The sequence below is a fragment of the Notechis scutatus genome, chromosome Z (assembly GCF_049901735.1).
Source record: "Notechis scutatus isolate UNSWTSFEM ecotype Mainland chromosome Z, rNotScu1.2, whole genome shotgun sequence".
Taxonomy (NCBI): domain Eukaryota; kingdom Metazoa; phylum Chordata; class Lepidosauria; order Squamata; family Elapidae; genus Notechis; species Notechis scutatus.
The window spans coordinates 119,537,710-119,560,675 of NC_142025.1; the positions used below are offsets into that span (position 1 = coordinate 119,537,710).

A 22,966-nucleotide genomic window follows, 5' to 3' on the forward strand; every position below is an offset into this window, starting at 1 on the left:
TGAGGTATGCGCATGTGTCATCCTTTGGCTTTGGGACTTGCCAGAAAGTTGGGAGTATTTTGGGGGAGAGGTCCTGTTGATTCTCACACGTGTATGATAGCTCTGTGTGTGTGTGTGTGTGTGTGTGCGTGTGCTCCCAATCCGAAAGTCCGCAGCCAATGGGTTTGGCGACAACCCAAAGGATCCATCCAATAATGCGTATTTCCTCCTCCTCCACCACCACCACGTAAATCCGTCAACCTAAGATCCGAGGGCCACGCTTTCCAGGACTGGAAAAGGCAGGCCACCGTCTTCGTGGCTGGCTGGGGGGGGGGGAGAAAAAGATTCACATGTCATCATTGTCCTTCTCCAGCCATCCATGGAATGATCCCAAACCCAGGAAAGAGGCTTAACCGGAGAGATTAAAAGCCCAGAAGGACAGCTCCAATTTGGAAAAGGCAGAATGAATTAATCTCCCACGGCTTGGCCTAAATTAATTCAATTCCCATTCAAACGCAAGCAAAGGAAGCTTCGGGGAAAGGAGGGGGGGCCTTGTGATGTGGTTTAGGGACAGGGGTGGGATTCTACCTGGTCGGATTCGTTCTATAGAACCGGTCGTTACGATTCTGCGCAGTTCGGAGAACCGGAAAATCACGCCCCTCTCCTCCTCTCCCCGCCCACTCACTCCTTACCTGGTATGCGCGGCGCCATCCAGCTTGCCTTTGTCTAATATTTGGTAAGTTACTATTTTTCACTCCCCCCCCCCCCACCCCAACGATCAGCTGTTCCGGCTACCAGCTGTGCCAGATGATTTAGATTAGCTAGAAAGCAGGAAATCGTGGGAATTCTTGCTTTCTAGCTAATCCAAATCGCTGTTGTACAGCCTTCACCCATCAGGAGGTTTCCCCGAAAGGCCCGAAAGGCCCAGTCAGGGGGTTGTTATTGAGGGGTTTTTTGGGGGTGGGGGAGTGGGAGGGAACTGGCCTGAGAGCAGAGCCGAACCTTCCTTAGGACCTAAGCATCTATTTTCCAGTGCAGGCAGCAGATTGCAGAAAGGCAGATCTGTGAATGAATCTTGCAAGCAACTCAATCTGCTTTGCCTGATTTTGGGGTAAAAGTTGCTCTTTTTTAAAAAATAATAATAAAAAAATTCAATATTTACACAAATATTTGCAGTGTTTACGTACGAGCCACTCCCACACCAGCCACATGCCCACCAAGCCACACCCACAAATTAGGCCACGCCCACAGAACTGGTTGTTAAGAAATTTGAATCCCACCCCTATTTAGGGAGCGGGGCTACACCGGGGGCGGAGCCGGGGTCGAACTGGTTCCTAAAGAGGGGAATGTTGCTTGAAATTCGGGGGTCTCCGGTGCACAAGCAGCCCTTTAACGTGGCCATTTATGGAGAATTACAACTGTTTGAATGGAGGGAGGAGACATCCTTAGGTCACCTACAGGCACAGGGATCTCTCTGTGTGTGTGTGTGTGTGTGTGTGTGTGTGTGTGTTGGCCCCTACACTTGGACCACAGGCTTCACTCATCCTTTAGCTCCGGAGTCAGCTTCCACACAACACAGCCAAAAAGTTTTGATACTTCTTGACGGCCGGAACATTTCAACGAGCTATAACGAAACGGGATTAACCTCTTCTGCAAACCACCTGAGGGCAGGACAAGAAGCAACGGATGGAGACTCATCCAGGAGAGAAGCAACCTGGAATTATGGAGAAACTTCCTCTCAGTGAGGACAATTAACCAGGGGAACTGCTTGCCACCAGAAGTTGTGGGCGCTCCATCCCTGGAGGTTTTGAAGAAGAGACTGGGCAGCCATTTTGTCTGAAACGGTCTAGGGCAGGGATGGCGAACCTATGGAGCGTGTGCCGGAAGTCGCATGCAAAGCCATTACTGCCAGCATGCAAGCCCTCACCCAGAGCAGGTCTACTGCACATGCATGCGCGCTGCCCACCCGACAGCTGATTGTTGGGTATCTAGCACGCATGTGCAGGGGTGTGTGCAGGGGTGGGATTCAATTTTTTTAACAACCAGTTCTGTGGGCGTGGCATAGTTGGTGGGCATGGCTTGGTGGTTATGTGACTGGCTGGGTGTGGCCAACTCAATATCACTCACATCGACGCACGCATCTCCTCGCCTGGCCTCTCATGACTGTGGGGATGCTGCAGTCGTAAGTGTGAAAAATGGTCATAAGTCACTTTTTTCAGTGCCCTTGTAACTTTGAATGGTCCCTCCATATAAGCAAAGTACCAGAAAAGGAGGGGAAAAAAAATACTCCAGAGAAGTTCCTGAGACAGGAAGTCTAGTCCTGCCAAGAATGTCATAAGGGTTAATGGAGAGGCAGATTCTGTAAGCAACACCAGAATGTTTCCTTCCTGCCTTCCTTACAGGATTAGCCCAGTAATTTCTTCTAACAACCAGTTTTCCAAACTGCTTAGAACGTTAACAACCGGTTCTAGTGAATAGGTGCGAACTGGTAGAATCCCACCCCTGGGTGTGTGTGGGACACACACACACACACACACACATGCGCAAGAGGCGTGGTGCACGTGGGGGTAGTCGCTCACGCATGCGCGAGGGGGCACACACATTGCCTTCTGGGTGCTGGAGCCTCAAAAGTTTAGCCACCACTGATATAAGGTTTCCTGCTTGAACAAGGAGGCTGGACTAGAAGACCTCCAAGGTCCCCCGCAGCTTATTCTATCCCATTCCTATCCCTATGCTACATTCTATTCTAAATTCTATTCTATTCCAACTCTATTCTAATTCTGAATTCTATCCTATCCTATTCAGATCTGGCCTGGTCCATTTCATGCCACTTTGTGGCGGGGGGGAGGGGGGACTTGACTTCCAGCAGGTGCCATTTCCCAGGGCCTGTTTTCCGATTTGCTTTTTTTTCATTTAAGAGGCGAAAAGGATTCGGCTGATTAGGCCACCTAGAGACCCCCGTGTGCCATTATTATTTCCGAAAGCTGAATGTCTTCGGAGTGGGAATTCTTTCCAGACGAGTGATTAACCGGAGTCATTTATTTTCCGGAGGAGAAAAGTTTAATTCCCGCTTTAGCTGTCCCCGAGGAGCCGTTGCTCCCTTTGCAAAGCTTAATCAAGGCGGCTAATGCAGCTCCAGCTCTCCTTTCCCGCTGAGTTGTGACCGGGGAAGGGAGCTCCCTCCGGGGCCAACGCAAGTGACGCCGTGGGGGCGAGGAAAAGGCCCCGTCGAGCCTGGTTTTTTAAAGCAGCCACTTTGTCGCGGGCGGAGGTGCAGGTCTGACGTTTTATTTTATTCTGATTTTATTTCCATCCTGACTCTGATTATATTCGACAAAGGAATCACGGTGGGGCAGGGAAGACAGGAATTTCCTCCTCCTCCTATTTTTTCTCACAACGACAACCCTGTGAGGTGGGCTGGGCTGAGAGAGAGAGAAAGAGAGGGAGGGACTGGCCCAAAGTCACCGATCCTGCTGTCGTGTTTAAGGCGGGACTAGAACTCAGCATCGCCTGGTGATTGGCCCAAAGTCACCCAGCCAGCTGTCATGCCTAAGGCGGGACTAGAACTCACTGTCGCCTGGTGATTGGCCCAAAGTCACCCAGCTGGGTTTCATGGATAAGGCAGGACTAGAACTCACCATCTCTTGGTGATTGGCCCACAGTCACCGATCCTGCTTTCCTGTTTAAGGCGGGACTAGAATGCACTGTCGCCTGGTGATTGACCCAAAGGCACCTAGATGGTTTTCATGCCTAAGGCGGGACTAGAACGCACTGTCGCCTGGGTGATTGGCCCAAAGTCACCTAGATGGTTTTCATGCCTAAGGCGGGACTAGAACGCACTGTCGCCTGGGTGATTGGCTCCAAAGTCACCTAGATCAGGGTCCCCAACCGCTGTCCGCGGACCGGCACCGGGCCGCGGAACAACCCTTACCGGGTCGCTGAGTTGCTGGGCGCCGCCATCTTTTTTTTAAAAAGCGCTCCGGGTAGAAAGTTCACCGGAAGCGCTGTTTCGTCATAAAAGATGGCGGGCGCCAGCGCCCGGTGAGCTTTTCCGGGTAGAAAGCCATTTCTACCCGAAAAAGCTCACCAGAAAGCATGCGCGCCATTCTTTTTATGACGAACAGCGCCCGTGACGCCACCGGAAGCGCTTTTCGCACATAAAGATGGCGGCGCCAGTTGACGCCGTACTGGCCGCGGCGCCCAGCTGATGTCGGAACCGGGCCGCGGCCGAAAAAGGTTGGGGATCCCTGACCTAGATGGTTTTCATGCCTAAGGCGGGACTAGAATGCACTGTCGCCTGGTGATTGGCCCAAAGGCACCTAGATGGTTTTCATGCCTAAGGTGGGACTAGAATGCACTGTCACCTGGTGATTGGCCCAAAGTCCCCCAGCCAGCTTTTGTGCCTATGGTGGGACTAGAACTCACAGTCTCCCAGTTTCTAGCATACTGCTTGACGTAACCTGGGGGAGGAGCCTAGGAGGGGGAGGGGCTTCCAAATTACAATAGATAACAATACTTACCATCCTGGGGCAGCACCAGATGTTATTAAATCTGAAGAATGATTACAGATAATGATAATCAGAGTTGGAAGGGACCTTGTAGGTCATCTAGTCCAACCCCCCACCCACCTAAGCAGGAGATCATACATAGTTTCTGACAAATTTTCTTGAGGTGATTCTCATCTTACAACCACACTTGAGCCCTAACTATCTGTTATTAAGTGAGACATTCATTACGTCTGGCCCCATTTTACCCCCTTTCCTGCCGCCGTTAAGTGAATAACTGTAGTAAATAAGTTAGTCACGCAGTCAAGTGAATTGGGCTCTCCCCCTTGACAGTGAGAAAGTCGCCAAAAGGGGCTCAGGTAGAACTTGGGACACAGCAATAGTCATAAATACGGGTCAGTTGCCCAGCGTCTGAATTTGGATCATGTGACCCCCCTGGGGAATGGTGCAATGGTCGTTAAGTGTGAAAAACAGCCCCTTTTTTCAGTGCTGCCATAATTTTGAACCGTGACTAAATGAACTGCTGTAAGTCGAGGATTACCTGTAGTTTTCCTCCACCTGCACACACACACAACACATACAAACACACACAAACACACATACAACACACTCAACACACACACAACACACTCAACAGACTCACACTCAACACACATACAACACTCAACACACACACAAAACACACACACACACTCAACACACACATACACACAACACAGACACACACAAAGACTCACAAACACACACAACACACATAACACACACAACACACACACAACACACATACAACAAACTCAACACACACATAAAACAGACATAAACACACACAACACACACACAACACACATACACACAAACACAGAATCACTACAAACACATACACAATACAGATTCACACACTCAACACACACATCACACAGACTCACACACAAACACACACTCAACACACACAAACAACACATACAACACACTCAACACACACAAAATACAGACTCACACACTCAACACACACACAACACAGACACACACACACTCAACACACACACACACTCAACACACACACAAAACACACACACACTCACACACACACATACACACCTATTTTTGAGCATCTGATTTTCAGGCTGAAAATGGGACAGGTAAAGCTTTCCCTACTCACCTGTATGCAAAGGTGAAACCTCTGGGCTGCCCCAAACTTATTCCCCCTGCCCTTATCCTGCACGGGCTATGGGGAGGGGGATAACCCTCAGCCAGGGGGCCACCTGACCCCTCGCGGCCAAACTGCCCACCTGGGATCTGACCCCCCCCAAATACCCTGCCCTTCTCTGCCAAGGACGCTCTCTGCAGTGGGAGGGACTCTGCATTTGGGGGATTCTGGGGAAATCGCCCCTGTTTCCTTCGGGTCAGGAATGGAGGGGGCGCTGGAAGGAGATGCCCCCCTCCTCCTCCCCAAGTTTAACTTGAGCGCAGCTCACCTGGCCAAAAGGAAGAGGCTGTGCAAGAGCCCACCAGCCGCCAACAGAGGGCGGTGCAGACTCGCGATTCTAATCCTGCGCTTAAGAGCCGGGTGTGTGTTCCCCCCCGCGCGCATTCATCCTCCCCCACGCACCCCCACCACTTTATTATACTTATCTCCCCCCCTAAGAAAAACCTGTGTGCGTCCTCCATCCCACCCATTCCACGAAGTGCGTAACTTGCAATCCTTTGGATTTTCCAAGAAAGGGGGGGCGGCGGGGAGGATGGAAGCGACTTTTGTGTGTGTGTTTGTGTGCGTGTGTGTGTTGTTGTGTTTTCCTCCCGGGCTTCCTGCAGCTATCCTCCCCTGCGCCCTCCTCCCTCATTTCTCCAGGCCCTGGGATTGCCCCCCACCCCCCAAATCAGTGAAGTCCTGATGTGGGTGGGGGATTTCTGAGCCCCCGCAGCATCTGCTGAGCCGGATCAGCCCCCAACATTCCGGTCGTCCCCCCCAGCTTGTCTTGTCGACTCCCCCGTTGTGGGCGGAGCCGGGATGCAAATGAGGCTGGTCGGCGGCGCAGCGCGGCGGGCGAGGGGGGCGCCCGGTATCCCGAAGCGCGGCGGCTGCCAGGGCTCGGTCCCGTGGCGGCGCTCGGTGGGGCCCTCGTCCAGTGCCCTGCCGGTAGCCAGCCAGATCCCCGAGCTTGCCCTGGACGCGCCCCTCCGGGGTGACCCTCCTGGAGCCAAAACCATGCAAATCTCCATCGCTTGCACCGAGCAGAACCTGCGGAGCCGCAGCAGCGATGACCGGCTGTGCGGGGGCGGCGGGCGGGGGCGGCGGCGGCCACAGCGGGCGGGGGTCCCGGCCCGGGAAACAACGGCGCTTTCCAGCCCCCGGGCAAGGGATCCCGGCAGGCCGGGGGCGTCCGGGCGTCCGGGCAGACCCTGCCCCACCAGCTCGCCTTCCTCTTGCGGGAATCCACCGGGCGAGCCACCGGCATGAACTACCGGTAAGCGGGTTCCTGGCGGGGGGGAAGGGGTTTGCGGGGTCTCTCCTAGACTACAAAGCCCATCGGCCGCGCAGGACTTGACCAGTGGCCGGTGATGCTGGAGGTTTGAAGCCTGGGCTTGTGGGGTGGGGGCGGGAGGGCTGATTGGGGCCGGGGGGAGGGTCGAGGTGGGGAACACCCCTCCCTAAGATTGCTGGACTACAAAACCCATCGGCCGCACAGGACTAGCCGGGCTGGCTGGTGGTGCTAGAGGTTTGGAGTTTGGCCTTGGAGGGGCTTATTACAGCGGGGGGGGTGGGTAGAATTTTAATGAGCCCCCCCTTCCCCAAGGGAACACCCCCCTTCCCTAAGGGATGCTGGACTACAGATCCCATCGGCTGCACAGGACTTGACCATTGGCCAGTGATGCTGAAGGTTTGCGCTTGTGGGGGTTGGAAGGGGACGATTAGGGCACGGGGGGAGGATCAAACTGGAGAACACCCTCCCTAAGGATGCCGGACTACAGAGCCCATCGGCCGCACTAGCCGAGAGCTGGCCAGTGGTGCTGAAGGTTGCACAGACTAAGGTGCAGGGCAAGAGCGGATTGTGGGGAGGGAATTGTTTTTTTTGGGGGGAGAGAGTGAGCGGGATGGATGGGAGTGAGTGGAAGTCATTTCCCCTCCCCCCCAGACTACAGATCCCATTGGCTGTGGAGTACTTGCTAAGTGGGCCGGTACTGTTGCAGTCTAAGGTTGCGGGGTGGGATTCATAAGGAGGGCTCAGCCAGAGAGCACCACTTCCCCGGGATGCTGGACTACAGATCCCATTGGCCACGGAGCCCCCTGCCAAACTGAGCGTCGCAGGCCCTTGAGGGCAGACGTGTTGCACCAGTCCCCGGCGATGCTTGACTGCAAAACCCATCAGCCACGCAGTCTAAAGATTGCGGTCTAAGGTTGCGGGGCAGGGGAGGGATTGTCCCGTTGCCTGCTGGACCGGGTTGTTGTTGGGGGAGACCGATATGAGTAGAAGGAGTTGGGGGCGCTGTGTTCCAGGCCACCCGGATTTCTGGGACACTTTGACAGCAGGAAAAGACTCTGTGTGTGTGTGTGTGTGTGTGTGTGTGTGTGTGTGTGTGTGTGTGTGTCCTTGTGGGGTGGGGGGGGACAGGAAAAGGACGAAAGTGGTTTCTTATTTCCTTGCCAATTTGGGGGTGGGATTCTGGAGTTCTTTCTTTCCAGGATAGGACAGTAGAAAAGGGACCGAGGGGGGCTGAACCCCTAAAACACATGCACACACACACACAACCAGATTCCCAGTTGAATCCTCCTGGATCCAGGCTAGCAGATCCCAAAAGAACCGATCAGGATGTTTCACAAAGGGAAAAAACGTTCCCCCCGTAGCCCCAAAGGGTTCGTGCAACGCCCCCCCAAAACCCCCACATTCCTCCCAGCTTGACCCCACCCCCCCAATCCTTATGTTTCCAAAACCATTCCAACTTCCTGCTTCATTTTTAATGAAAAGTTAGATGGGGGGGGCATGTGTGTGTGTGTGTGTGTGTGTGTGTGTATGAACCTGAAAGTTAATTGACTCGTTCCAAGAAGGCAGGGGGAAAAAAATGGGGTTCTTGCAGATGGGGGCGTGGGAGGGGGAGAATGACCCAAGACTTTGGGGTTCCCTGCAAAAAGAAGGAGGCTGGGGAGGGCAACCTTCCCACACACACACACACACATTTCCCTAAAGAGATGTAACTTGGAGAGCTAATCGACTTTCTCCCACCTGGTCAAGGTGTAAAATCCAGACGTGCTGGATTTCAGCTCTCCCCTGCCCTGGGCAGGAGGTAGCAAAGGATGTGTGTCTCTGTGTGTGTGTGTGTGTGTGTGTAAAAGTGTCCAAGTTTGCCTTCTGCTCCATTCCAGGCCCCCAGAGGACAGATTTCCCTTTGATGATTATGGAGGAGGAGGAGGAGGAGGAGGAGGAGGAGGAGGAGGAGGAGGAGGAGGAGGAGAGGCGGTTGGCATGCAGTGGGAAAGAGGGGGGGGAGTGATGGGCACCCTTGAAGGGATTAAGAGGCAGGTGGCATCATGCCAGAGGAAGAGCTGATAACAGCGGTGCGATTCAAAAAAAATGTGACAACCGTTTCTCTGCCCGTCATGATTTCTTCCAACAACCAGGTCACCAAATTGCTCGGAAAGTTAACAACCGGTTCTCCCAAACCGCTGCAAACCGGCTGAATTCCACCCCTGGCCGATAAGGGTCCTAGTGGGAATCGGTCCTGGTGGAGGGGAGGGTGGTTGCGGCCTGGCGCACTCTGTGAGGGCTGGCCACCCTCCCAGCTGGGAGGTCCGACTCCCTTGTGCCCCTCCGCCCACAAATCAGATCCTTGTCGGGATCTGGCTAGCTTCCAAACCACCGTCCCAATTTGATCCTAAGCGCTGCTTGTGCGTCGCTCCGGGAACACGGCCAGGCGGGCAGATTTAAAGCCGGGGTGGACACAGACGTTTGACGTAACGTTGGGCTCTGGGTTGAGGTGGGGGGAGGGTGGGGTAGGACCCACCTCCAGCAGATGGGGCAGATGAAGGTCACTTTACGGAACCCGATGGCAAGATGCAAGCGCCGTTCTGCAAGACACTGAAACTTGCTGACGGTCCCCGCAGACTCGCATTTCTCTTAAAGACAGAAGGAGCGGGTGGAATGGGATTTAATGTCGGGGATGCACGACCCACATTTAAATCTCCAGCAGTTGTCTGTGGTTTGTTGTGGTTGTTGTTTATTCCTTTTCAGAGAATGAATAAATGTTGTGTATTATGGTAATAGGATATATACAGGGGTGGGATTCTACCAGTTCGCACCTATTCGCTAGAACCGGCTGTTAACAATCTAAGCAGTTCAGAGAACCGGTTGTTAGAAGAAATTGCTGGGCTAATCCTGTAAGGAAGGCAGGAAGGAAACATTCTGGTGTTGCTTACAGAAACTGCTTCTCCGTTAACCCTTATTGCATTCTTGGCAGGACTAGATTTCCTGTCTCAGGAACTTCTCTGGAGTTTTTCCCCCTTTGCTTGTGTGGAGTAACCATTACAGTTACAATGGCACTGAAAAGAGTGACTTATGACCATTTTTCACACTTACGACTGTTGCAACATCCCCACAGTCATGAGAGGCCAGGCGAGAAGATGCGTGCCTCGATGTGAGTGATATTGAGTTGGCCACATCCAGCCAATAACATGACCACAAAGCCACTCCCACCACCTAAACCATGCCCACAGAACCGGTTGTTAAAAAATTTGAATCCCACCCCTGGATATATGTGTGTGTGTGTGTATGTGTGTATGTATGTTTGTTTATAAAGGATTGGGGCGTGACGTCACTAAAAAGAAATGAAAACAGCTGCCCACATGAAACCGGGGTGGTTCGTGGCCTGTTTTCCTCCCAGCAATTAGGAGCGGGAGTGACTCGGTTTCGAAAGTGCAAACCAGCATCTATTTTTAACTTTGTTATTGCTCACAAGAAGCGACTCCCTCATCAAACGGTGAAGACTCACCCTGGGCACTAAGCGGGGAGGAACACAAGGCCCAGGAGGAGGAGCCGCAGCTTTTCAGGGTGTGCTGGAAACTTGGGAAGAATGTCCAAGGGGAATTCACAAGTTCTGGGTACCCGTACATTCCTGGTTTGTCCCTCCACAAAGCAACGAAACCAATGGAAATGCAGCTTGCTCGCCCCTCGTGTGTGCTCTGCTCTGGACCCCCCCCCTCTAAATATGCTGGACTACAACTCCCAGCATACTGGGGGGGGGGCACCAGAACACTGTTGCATGCTGTACAGAGGGCATGGCATGCTGTGTACTTAAAGCTGATATGAAACCCAATGGTTGTGTTGGTGGAGAAAACTTCCGTACAGGAAAACAGGGTAGTCCTCGACTTTCAACAGTTCATTTAGTGGCCAAAGTTACAACGGCACTGAAAAAAGTGATTTGTGACCATTTCTCACATTTACAACCGTTGCGGCATTCCCCCCCTATGCTCCCGTGATCTAAAAATTCAGACACTCGGCCACTGACTCATACTTACGATGGTTGCAGAGTTCCCCTTTTTGAGACTTTAATATGAACAACATCTATTGGGGGAAGGCAGATTCGCTTAATGACCGTGTCGCTAACGTAGCAACCACAGGGATTCACTTCACAAACAAACGGCTGAGGAAGGCCGTTTAAAAAAAAAGGGGGGGCGAATTCACTTCACAAATGATTCGCTTAGCAACAGAAATGGTGGGGTTCAATCATTGTCGTAAGTTGAGAACTGCCTGCAATGGCACATGCCAGTGATCTTGGGGAGGGGGGAGGAAGAGCTGCAGACGAAGCGAGAGGCGGATAAGAGGCAGCTGAGCCCACAGAAGGAATGAGGACATGAGAAGCTTCGCAGACGAGACCCCTAGTTTCTTGGACCCTAAAGGAGAGGTAGGGGGAGAGAGGTACACTCCTGGGAGGGGAGGGGTAGGCGGGCAAGTTAGGGTGGGATTTGCGGTTCAGTGAACCGGACATAAAATTAACGACCGTTTCGCGCGAACCGGTGCAAACCGCTAGCAGCCCACCTCCTGCTCCCTTCTGTTTGCCACATCCACTTTCCTTCTAGTGGGGTTCAGCTCATCGGTGGGATTCAAATATTTTTACTACCAGTCCTGTGGGTGTGGTTTCGTGGACATGGCTTGGTGGGCGTGGCAGGGGAAGGATGCTGTAAACCCCCATTCCCTCCCCTACCCCACTAACCTGCTTTCCAGCTCCGTTCTCCTGTGCAGGGCAACCAAAGAAGACCCAGCCAATCAGCTGGGACTCAATGGGAGGCGGAGAAGAGATGGGGGCGGGGCCAGTCAGAGGTGGCATTTGCCAGTTCTCCGAACTACTCAAAATTTCCACTACCGGTTCTCCGGAACTGGTCCAAACCAGCTGAATACCACCTCTGGTTCAGCTGCCTCTTATCTTGCTTCATCTGCGGCGCCTTTCCCTGCCTCCCAAGGCCATTCCCACAGACCCTGACAGACCACTGTTGCCATCCCCAGTGTCATAATTGAAAGTTGCTCCCACCACCCACCCACCCACCCAATTTCACCTTCTCCTTTGTTTTTTCATTGCAGGAACCTTGGAAAGTCCGGTCTGCGCGTCTCCTGTGTGGGCCTTGGTGAGTTACAAGGGATCGAGAAACATGAGCTGGGTGGCACAGAATACTTCTGAAAAAGGTGGGAGGCTCGTTCAATTTTGGGAAAAACTCTGTTGGGTGTGTGCCTGTTGCTTCATCCTTGGCATTCAACCAGCATCCAGCTCCACCACAGATAAGATGTAAAACAGCCTTTTCCCAGCCTAATAGATGATGGGTATGCAGTAAGCGTAATATATCTTGATTTCAGCAAAGTGGGGGGAAAGTGCTTAAAGTTGCCCAGGTTGGAGACCCCCTGATGTAACTAAAAGCCGAAATCTTCCCTTATTATGGGTGAAAAGTTTGGCTGATTCCCCAGTTCAGAGGAGGACAGTTAGAAAGAGAATCGAGAATTCTCCATCCAAATGTACTTAGTTTTTAATAGGGACTACAGGTATTCCTTGACTTAGGACCTAAAATTGGAACCAGAATTTCCACTGTTAAGCACGGCGGTTGTTCAGTGAGTCGCTCCCAATTTTACAAGGTTTTTTTTTTTTGCCATGGCTGCTAAGTGAATCACAGCAGTCGTTAAATGAATTACACGGTCACGAAGCAAACCCGACTTCTTCACTGAATTTTCACGTTGGAATGTCACAAATGGTGGGGTCACGTGACCTTGAAATCATGAAATCCGCGCTGAATACACCTGATCTTTGAACAAATGACCGTAGGGATGTGGTGATGGTCGCAACTGTGAGGTCCAATCATAAGTCACTTTGTTCAATGCCATTGCAACTTCAAAATGTCGCTAAACGATCGGTCGTAAGTCGAGGACTTCCTGTAGTTCCGTCCCCCCCAAAAAAATTCTTGTCCCTTTCTTTTCTATAAATTTATTTGATAATGTCTTGCCGAGGGGCTACCGTAGTCAGCTTACCATAAAAAGGAAGAAAACGAAAGTGTGTGTGTGTGTGTGTGTGTATGTGTGTGTGTGTAAACTGAATAGAAGCAAAATAGAACAATAAACAATGAAACAGTGAAACAGGAACATAGTGAGAATAATAATAAATAAATCAATAATAAAAATAATAGATAAATATCCATAGTGATCCTGCTTCAAAAAGATCACTTTTAATGAACAATTAACCAGTGGAACAGCTTGCCACTAGAAATTGTGGGTTGCTCCGTCACTGGAGGTTTCTAAGAAAAGATTGGACTGGAATGTTATATAGAGTCTCCTTCTTGAGCAAAGGGGTGGACTAGAAGACCTCCAAGGTCCCTTCCAATTCTCTTCATTCTGTTATTCTATTAATTAACCAGTGGAACTGCTTGCCACCAGAAGTTGCGAGTGCTTCATCACTGGAGGTTTTTAAGGAGAAATTGGACAGCCATTTGTCTGGAATTGTATAGGGTCTCCTGCCTGAGTAGGGGGGCTGGACTAGAAGACCTCCAAGGTCCCTTCCAACTCTTGTGATTCTTTCGCTTTGGGTTCTAGGCCGCTTAAGAGTAGCTTGGCAAATCCTTAGCAGGAGGGGGCAACCCGATCGATAATCCTGTTTCAAACGCCCGTTTTCCCTTGTAGGTACGTGGGTGACGTTTGGATCCCAGATCTCTGATGAGGTGAGTCTCGCTTCGCCCACCTACCCATTTCACGACTGCACACGAAAGATGGAACGGCGTAAAGGACAGGAAGAAGAAGATCTGGCCACCCAGGCAGTGGACAGAGGAGAGGGTCTCAAATCCCAGACAAGAATGTAACAGGAGAAAACATCTCAGCTAAGCCCCTCCCTCGTTCAGACAACCATGAAGCGCATTCAGACATGCAAGATTCTTTAGCTATTGTTGTAACCCGCCGGGCAGCTAGCGGAGCTGGCAGCAGATTTGGACAGTGAGGAGGTTGGCGGGGGGAACCTGGGCCACTCCTGGAGGCTGAGGAAGGCTCGGACGAAGGCTAGGTCAGAATAGCTATGACCCTAAAAATAATCCTGATGTATATGGATTGGTTGTTTTACTCTGGTCTACCTGGTTGGGCTCTTGTAGCAGTGAGATCCTTCTGCCCTGTTGCCCTTCGACCCTCAGAAGGAATCTATTTTGATTCGACAGAATTAAGAACAATTGAAGTTTTGACATCCTGAGGTCCTCTCCTTGCCCTTCGCTGAATTTCGTTCGGGTTTCTCTGAACCGTTTCCTAAAACGGGCTGCCAGAACGGGACACGATATCAGATTAGGTCAGTGTTTCTCAAAGCTGGTCACTTTTAAGACGGGTGGACTTCAACTCCCAGAATTCCCCAGCCAGCCATGGAGGAGGGTAAGTTTCTTAATAGACGGTGGGTATGCAGTAAGATGTAATATATCTTTGACTAAAAAAAAAAGAAAGAAAGAAAGAGCTGGCTGGGGAATTCTGGGAGTCCACCCGTCTTAAAAGTTTCCAGCTATTTTTTTTTTTTTTTTAAAGAGGTCTAGGCTGACCTCAGCTTCCTCTCCAAGTCTCAACATTGAAAAGACTCCCCTCCCTAGCACACACACACACACACACACACACACACACACACACTATGTCCCTAAGCTAAAAGCCAAGATAGAGAGAAGTCATTTCCCCCCACTCTTTCTTAACAGGCAAATTTTAAACGGTTGGTGCAGATTTTCTATCTCTCTGCAAGAGAAGCTTTTACTGGGGAGGGTGGGCGGGCAGTGAAGCCCCCCAGATTAAAAAAAAGCCCCCTCCTCTTTTCCCTCCCCTTTTCCCTTTCTGCTCCTAGGTGGCTGAAAACGTGCTCACCATTGCTTACGAAAACGGGGTCAACCTCTTCGACACAGCCGAAGTCTACGCTTCTGGCAAGTAGGTTGGGCTGTTTGCACCCTTGGCTTTCTTGGGGGTGGGGGGGTGGGAGGGGGAGGGGAAAGAAAATGGGGGCGGGGGAGGACGACAGACAGGATCCATTGAGTGTTTGCTGCAGCTGCTGATGCCCAGGGAGGACATTGAACCGGCGTATATTCTCTCTCCCTTGGGTGAATGGGGGAGGTTGGGTGGCATCACGGCAGTAAGGTCATATGGCTTCTCGTCCAGCAAGCTTTGCCAGGATGGAATAGGGGTTGGACTAGAGGATCTCTTAGGCCCCTTCCAGCCCTGGGATTCTGTGTTCTGTGTTCTCTCCCAATCCAGAGGGAAAAAGGAATATTTCTCCATTGCAAAAGGAACTGAATGGTGTGAGATAGATAGATAGATAGATAGATAGATAGATAGATAGATAGATAGATAGATATAGATAGATAGATAGATAGATAGATAGATAGATAGATAGATAGATAGATAGATGACAGATTATCGATAGATAGATAGATAGATAGATAGATAGATAGATAGATAGATAGATAGATAGATGATAGATAGATAGATAGATAGATAGATAGATAGATAGATAGATAGATAGATATAGGAATAGAATAGGAATAGAATAGAATAGAATAGAATAGAATAGAATAGAATAGAATGTAGGATAGGATAGGATAGGATAGGATAGGATAGGAAAGAATGGAATAGAATAGAATAGAATAGAATAGAATAGAATAGAATAGAATAGAATGTAGGATAGGATAGGAAAGAATAGAATAGAATAGAATAGAATAGAATAGAATAGAATAGAATAGAATAGAATTCTTTATTGGCCAAGTGTGATTGGACACACAAGGAATTTGTCTTGGTGCAAATGCTCTCAGTGTACATAAAAGAAAAGATACATTCGTCAAGAGTCAAGTACCATTAGGTACAACACTTAATAATAGTCATAGGGTACCATAAGCAATCAAATCATAGTAGGAAACAGTCAATATAAATCGTAAGGATACAAGCGACAAAGTTACAGTCATAGAGTCACAAGTGGGAGGGGGTGGGAGATAAGGAGTGATGAGAAGATTAATAGTAATAGTAATGCAGACTTAGTAATTAGTTGGACAGTGTTGTGGGAATTATTTGTGATGGCGTTCAGGGGAAGAAACTCCCCTTGTGTCTAGTTGTTCTGGTGTGCAGGGCTCTATATAGCGTTGTTTTGAGGGAAGGAGTTGAAACAGTTTATGTCCGGGATGTGAGGGGTCTGTAAATATTTTCCCAGCCCTCTTTTTGACTCGTGCAGTATAACAGGTCCTCGATTGAAGGCAGGTGGGTAGTAATGGTTTTTCTGCAGTTCTAATTATCCTCTAGTTCTAATTATCTATGATTGCCGAGTTCCCTTAACTGTAGTTGGCGCTGCCAAGGGCACTTCAACCACAGCCCCCCCCACGAGGCGTTCTGGGCGCCACCCAGCCCCGAGCCAACCCCCACTCTTCCTTCTGTGCCTGGCCTGCCAGCTCCTCCCAAGCATATCAATCGAATAATCGAAATAAAAAGATAAAAGCTTTCCAACTCCCCATGGCTATTCTCCGTCATTACGGGAGATCTATCAAATAGCCCCACCGTGTTTCACAGGCTGTCCAGCTATGCAGGCACTATGCACTATGTTCTCCACGGATGGGGAACAAAAATGCAGCACTATGCACTTTATAGGGAGAAAAAAGTGCTCTTTTCCATACTCAGGAACCCTCTTGTGCACTGTGCATGAACAAAAAGTGTTTTTCTCATGCTTAGAAATCCTCTTGGCCTCTTGGCAGGAAGAAAAAATGGTTTTCCCATGCTCAGAAGCCCTACGGACCACTTTGCAGGAACAAAAAGTTTTTTCTCCATGTGCAGAAAACCCTTGGCTGCTTTGCAGGGAGAAAAACGTGCTTTTTCCATGCGCAGAAGGTGCTTCTCCATGCTCAAAAACCCTCTTCTCTTTAACAGCCCTGTTCTAGGCCAGATGGTTTAGCACTGCTGGAGCCAACCCTTCCTTCCACAAGGCTGCCCTGGGTTTTTATTTTTGGTTTTCCTTGCATTAAGCCAAGCATTGGCTAGGAGCGATTCCCTCTGAATGTGGCCAATTTCCGAATCGGTGACACGATTCTGTCATTCTGGATTTTGGAATCTTTCCAAACGAAGTGTGTGTGTGTGTGTGTGTGAGAGAGAGAGAGAGAGAGAGAGAAAGAGAAAGAAAGAGAGAGAGGAAGGAAGGAAGAGAAAAAGAGAGAAGAAGAAAGAAAGAAAAAGAGGAAGGAAGAAAGAAAGAGAAAGAAAGAGAGAGAGAAAGAGAAAGAAAGAGAGAGAGGAAGGAAGGAAGAGAAAAAGGAAGAAAGAAAAAGAAAGAAAGAAAAAGAGGAAGGAAGGAAGAAAGAAAGAAAGAGAGAGAGAAAGGAAGAAAGAAAAAGAAAGAAAGAAAGAAGGAAGGAAGGAAGGAAGGAAGAGAGAAAAAGAGAAAGAAAGAGGGAGGAAGAAAGAGAAAAAGAGAGAAAAAGGAAGAAAGAAAAAGAAAGAAAAAGAAAAAAAAGGAAGGAAGGAAGGAAGAGAAAGAGAGAGAAAAGAGAAAGAAAGAGAGAGAGGAAGGAAGAAAGAGAAAAAGAGAGAAAAAGGAAGAAAGAAGAAGAAAGAAAGAAAAAGAGGAAGGAAGGAAGGAAGAGAAAGAAAGAGAGAGAGAAAAAGAGAAAGAGAGAGAGAGAGGAAGGAAGGAAGAGAAAAAGAGAGAGAAAGGAAGAAAGAAAAAGAAAGAAAAAGAGAAAGGAAAAAAGAGAAAGAAAGAGAGAGAGAAAAAGAGAAAGAAAGAGAGAGAGGAAGGAAGGAAGAGAAAAAGAGAGAAAAAGGAAGAAAGAAAAAGAGGAAGGAAGAAAGAAAGAGAAAAAGAGAAAGAAAGAGAGAGAGAGTTTTTCAAAGGAGGGTCGAAGAGGGGTGATTCAGGTGGAGCTGAATCGCACACAATCACATCAACGACATCCAGATAGACGGGGCCTTTGCACAAATCGTAGCCCACAGGGCACACGTGCGTGCGCACGCACACACACACACACTTGTGCATTCACATACACACACACACCAATGCACAAACGGGCATCAGTCAACTGGAAGGCTTATTATGGGATTGCCATTCCAGCTGCTTCGCAATTGCTGCAAAATGTCACGTTGTAAGAAGAGAGCTTCCAGTTCCTCCTGGCTAATGGAATGACAAGAGTCGGAAGGGACCTCGGAGGTCTTCTAGTCCAACCCCCTGCTCAGGCAGGAAGGCATTTCAGTGTGCGTAATTCTTGGGGAAGGGAAGAGAGAGAGTCTGTGTGGCTTTTTCCCCCACCCACCCACACCCAACTGGAAACCACACAGCGGCTGAAGAAGGAAAGGAGGCCTCCAAGAGATTTTCTTACAGCCATGAAAAAGCTCCCTTCACTCGGCAGAGGGGGAAAGGAAGGAAGGAAGGAAGGAAGGAAGGAAGGAAGGAAGGAAGGAAGGAAGGAAGGAAGGAAGAAGGAAGGAAGGAAGGAAGGAAGGAAGGAAGGAAGGAAGGAAGGAAGGAGGGAAAAAGGGGGAGGGGGGTTGATCAGGATCTTCCTCCTTCTGCGGCGGGGGTGGGGAGGAAGCTGCCGTATCAGAATTGTTGAATCAGGTCGACTTCAATAAAGGAGAAAATAAATAAATAATAATAAATAAACAATAAAGAGGGCGTGCATAAGCGCACCAATCGTGCCTACCGTCCCTGTCCTGTTGTTTCTTTTATTTTTCTTACATGTACCCATTTCATGTACTCATAACTATGTATATACTTATACCTATTATCTTGTAAGCTATCGACAAACCAAATAAATAAATAATAAATTTTTGTAGCTCAGCGTGGAATGGAGGGGTCCTCGGTGGTCTCGGAGCTTGGCGGTTTTTCTTGCAGGCAGGGCAAGCCTCTGGAATAGAAAGTAAGCGCAGACCCCACTCCCTTCTAGCCCTGATGATGTTCCTTAGTTGGGTCATGAAACGTCTGCAAGAAAACCACCCAGCTCAGAGACCAACAAGGGCCCCACCATCGTCCTCCTCCTCCTCTCTAAAACCCCATTGCCTTCTAGCACTTCTCATGTCACATAGTCACATCCTTCGTTCCCTCCTCCCTTCCTTTCCCCTTCTCCCTCCCTCCTTATCATCCTTTTTCCTTCTTTCCTTCCTTCCCTCCATGTTCCTCCCTCCATCCTTCTGTCCTTCCCTCTCTCCTTTCCTTCCCCTCTTCTCTCCCCTTCCTCCTTTCCCCCTCTCCCTCCTTCCCTCCTCATGAGTATGCCTGTTTTTCCTTCCTTCCTTTTCCTTCCTTCTATGTCCCTCCCTCCCTCCTTTCTTTCCACCTCTTCTCTCCCCTCCCTCCCTTCCTTTTTCCCTCTCTCCTGTCTCTCCTTCCTTCCTTCTTTCCCTTCCTTCCTTCCATGTTCCTCCCTCCGTCCTTCTGTCCCTCCCTCCCTCCTTTCTTTCCACCTCTTCTCTCCCCTCCCTTCCTTTTCCCTCTCTCCTGTCTTCCTTCCTTCCTTCTTTCCCTTCCTTCCTTCCATGTTCCTCCCTCCTTCTGTCCTTCCCTCCCTCCTTTCCTTCCCCTATTCTCTCCCCATCCTCCTTCCCTTCCTTTTTCCCTCTCCTGCCTCCTCCCTCCCTCCCTCCCTCCCTTCCTTCCTTCCGTGTTCCTCCCTCCATCCTTCTGTCCTTTCCTTCCCTATTCTCTCCCCATCCTCCTTCCCTTCCTTTTTCCCTCTCTCCTGCCTGCCTTCCTTCCTTCCTTCCTTCCTTCCTTCCTTCCGTGTTCCTCCCTCCGTCCTTCTGTCCTTTCCTTCCCTATTCTCTCCCCATCCTCCTTCCCTTCCTTTTCCCTCTCTCCTGCCTTCCTTCCTTCCTTCCTTCCTTCCTTCCTTCCTTCCTTCCTTCCTTCCTTCCTTCCGTGTTCCTCCCTCCATCCTTCTGTCCTTTCCTTCCCTATTCTCTCCCCATCCTCCTTCCCTTCCTTTTTCCCTCTCTCCTGCCTTCCTTCCTTCCTTCCTTCCTTCCTTCCTTCCTTCCTTCCTTCCTTCCTTCCTTCCTTCCTTCCGTGTTCCTCCCTCCGTCCTTCTGTCCCTCCCTCCCTCCTTTCCTTCCCCTCTTCTCTCCCCACCCTCCTTCCTTTCCTTTCCCCCTCTCTCTTGCCTTTCTTCCTTCCCTTCTTTTTTCAATTTCCTTTCCTCTTTTCTATATCCTTCCTTCTTTCTCTTCTATTTTTGTTTTCCAGAGCAGAAAAAACTTTGGGGAATATCTTGAAGAGCAAAGGATGGAGGTAGTAGGCGCCCTCCACCCCCCCTCGGTCCCTGCTGGCAGATGGCACCGGAGATGCCCCAAGCCCAGATTGGCAGCTGGGTCCTTTCCTGGGAGGGCAGAGGGTGAGAGTGGGTGGGGCTGTGAGGTCACCGAAGGGGGCGGAGTCGCAGCCTCTGGATCGGGGAGGGCTAATTGAGAAGGTTTCTCCTATATTTCGGTGAAAGTTTGCGCCTTTTGCCAAATTGCATACAGGTAGCCCTTGAGTTATGACAACAACTGAGCCCAACTGGGTCAAGTCGTAAAACATTTCTATGGTCTTTTTAGAGTTGCCAACAGAAAGGGAGGAGGGGGGAGCAGTGTGGCAGCTGGGAAACCGAAAGCGCATTCCATAAATAGCTTTTCAAAGATAGTAACCAGGTGACTGAAGTTTCTGCCACGCACAATTCTAACTGGAGAGCATGATTGATGACTCTGGGCTATGGATGTGTCCCATTGGAGAATATGGATTACGATATACCCAGGGGTTGGGGTGGGGGGAAAACCAGGGTCAAGGGTGACAATGAATGATGGGTCTCAGAGTCGGCTGCACCCGGGCAGTGCCGGACCTGTTCACTCCCCATAAACCCTTTTTGGAAGTTTGGCTCGAGACTCACTCTCGGATTAAGTGCCAGAATCCTGACACCAACATTTATCTGACAAGCGAGATCTATGTTAAGTGAGTTCGGCTCCCATTTCTGGCCACCGTTGTTAAGTGAATCACTGCAGTGGTTAAGTGAGTCACACACAGTTAAGTGAGTAGGGCTTCCCCGTGGGCTTCGCCGATCAGAAAGTCACAAAAAGCGGATCGCGGGACCTCGGGACGCCGGGCGGGACGTCATAAGTACGAGTCGGTTGCCAAGCGTCTTGAGTTTTGACCCAGTGGATGCGGCAAGTGTGAAAAAAGGGCGGTCACTTCGAACGGTCGCTAAATGAACCGTTGTGAGCCGAGGACGGCCTGTATTCCTGGCTGCAGGATCTCGGGGAGCCACTGTTAGCTTACTCCCCCCACCCCTTTGTTTTTTTTTTTGCAGGCGTTCCAGCTACGTGGTCACCACCAAAATTTACTGGGGAGGCCAGTAAGTGCTCCGAGACCTGTCCGTCTGCAGAAAAAAAAATCCACGGAGGAGGGGGTTGGACTAAATGACCTCTGAGGTCCCTTCCAACTCTGTTAATCCCTTAAAAAAGGTTTTGTTTTTTTTTTTGTCCCTTCCGTGCAGGCTTCCGATGGCAGTGGACTACAAGGGCCATCCTCCCCGGCAGTCTGACGCAGGCAGCCGGGCGAGGCGGAGGCCCTGCCTGTGAATAGGGCTGTGTTCCCCACCCTCCCCCAAACCGCCCCCGGCAGTATTTTTCTAGGGGGCTCTCCAAAAGAGTCTTAACTCCCCCTTGAGGATTTTGGGGTGCAGGGATGGCGGCTGGGCCTGGATGTGATCTTTCACTCTCCTTCCCCCTCCCCTTCTTCTTCTTCTTCTTCTCTTCAAGGGCCGAGACCGAAAGGGGCTTATCCCGGAAACACATCATTGAGGGTGAGGAGGGGGGGGCAGGGGAGGGGGCTGGGGAGGAGGGAGGGGCTGAGCCTGGATGGGAGCTGAATCTCCAGGGGGGAAGGGGGAGGAGGGCAATTCGTGGAAAGGGGGAATCAGCTTTTAAGTAGGAGAAGGGAGGGAGGGAGGGAGGGAAATAGATGAGAGGGAGGGAGAAGTGAAGTAGAAGAGAGAGGAAGGAAGGAAGGAAGGAAGGAAGGAAGGAAGGAAGGAAGGAAGGAAGGAAAATAGATAAGAGGGCGGGAGGGAAGGAAGGAAAAGAGCAATACAAGAGAGAGGAAGGAAGGGAGGGAGGGAGGGAGGGAGGGAGGGAGGAAGGAAGGAAGGAAGGAAGGAAGGAAGGAAGGAAGGAAGGAAGGAAGGAAGGAAAATAGATAAGAGGGCGGGAGGGAAGGAAGGAAAAGAGCAATACAAGAGGGAAGGAAGGAAGGAAGGAAGGAAGGAAGGAAGGAAGGAAGGAAGGAAGGAAGGAAGGAAAATAGATAAGAGGGCGGGAGGGAAGGAAGGAAAAGAGCAATACAAGAGGAAGGAAGGAAGGAAGGAAGGAAGGAAGGAAGGAAGGAAGGAAGGAAGGAAGGAAGGAAGGAAGGAAGGAAGGAAGGAAAATAGATAAGAGGGAGGGAGGGAAGGAAGGAAAAGAGCAATACAAGAGGAAGGAAGGAAGGAAGGAAGGAAGGAAGGAAGGAAGGAAAATAGATAAGAGGGAGGGAGGGAAGGAAAGAAAAGAGCAATACAAGAGAGAGGAAGGAAGGAAGGAAGGAAGGAAGGAAGGGTGAGTGGATGGATGGAAGGATAGATTTAAGTACAGAACAATGGGTGGGTGGAAGGGATGGATGAACAAGAGGAAAGGATGGAGGGATTGAAGGAAGGATGAATAGGATGGATTAAAGGACAGAAGAATGGGTGAGTGGATGGGTGGAAGAGTGAATGGAATGGGTAGATGGAAGGATGGGAAGGATGGATTACAAGCTCCCCGATGGGGACCCTCAGCCTCCCATCATCCCCAGCCCTCCCACTCTGGGGCTTCTAATTCCAACGTTTCTCCTCCCTCCCCTTCTTCTCATCCCCCAGGGCTGAAAGGGTCCCTGCAGAGACTCCAGCTGGGATACGTGGACATCGTCTTCGCTAACCGGATGGACGCTAACAGCCCCATGGAAGGTGGGTGGCTTCCTCTCTTCTGGCCTTCTTC

General features: G+C 50.3%; 1 protein-coding gene across 1 annotated transcript in view; it reads left to right on the forward strand.

The window, feature by feature from the left end:
- The first annotated feature begins 6,513 nt into the window (after positions 1 to 6,513).
- The window catches only part of KCNAB3 (potassium voltage-gated channel subfamily A regulatory beta subunit 3), a 37,140-nt gene continuing 20,687 nt past the window's right edge, over positions 6,514 to 22,966 (forward strand). Inside the window, 9 exon segments of the mRNA XM_087945610.1 lie at positions 6,514 to 6,766; positions 6,769 to 6,949; positions 12,053 to 12,096; positions 13,631 to 13,668; positions 14,808 to 14,887; positions 20,169 to 20,213; positions 21,265 to 21,309; positions 21,716 to 21,759; positions 22,849 to 22,935. Coding sequence (XP_087801736.1) covers positions 6,691 to 6,766; positions 6,769 to 6,949; positions 12,053 to 12,096; positions 13,631 to 13,668; positions 14,808 to 14,887; positions 20,169 to 20,213; positions 21,265 to 21,309; positions 21,716 to 21,759; positions 22,849 to 22,935 — 640 coding nt within the window. The 5' untranslated portion in view covers positions 6,514 to 6,690.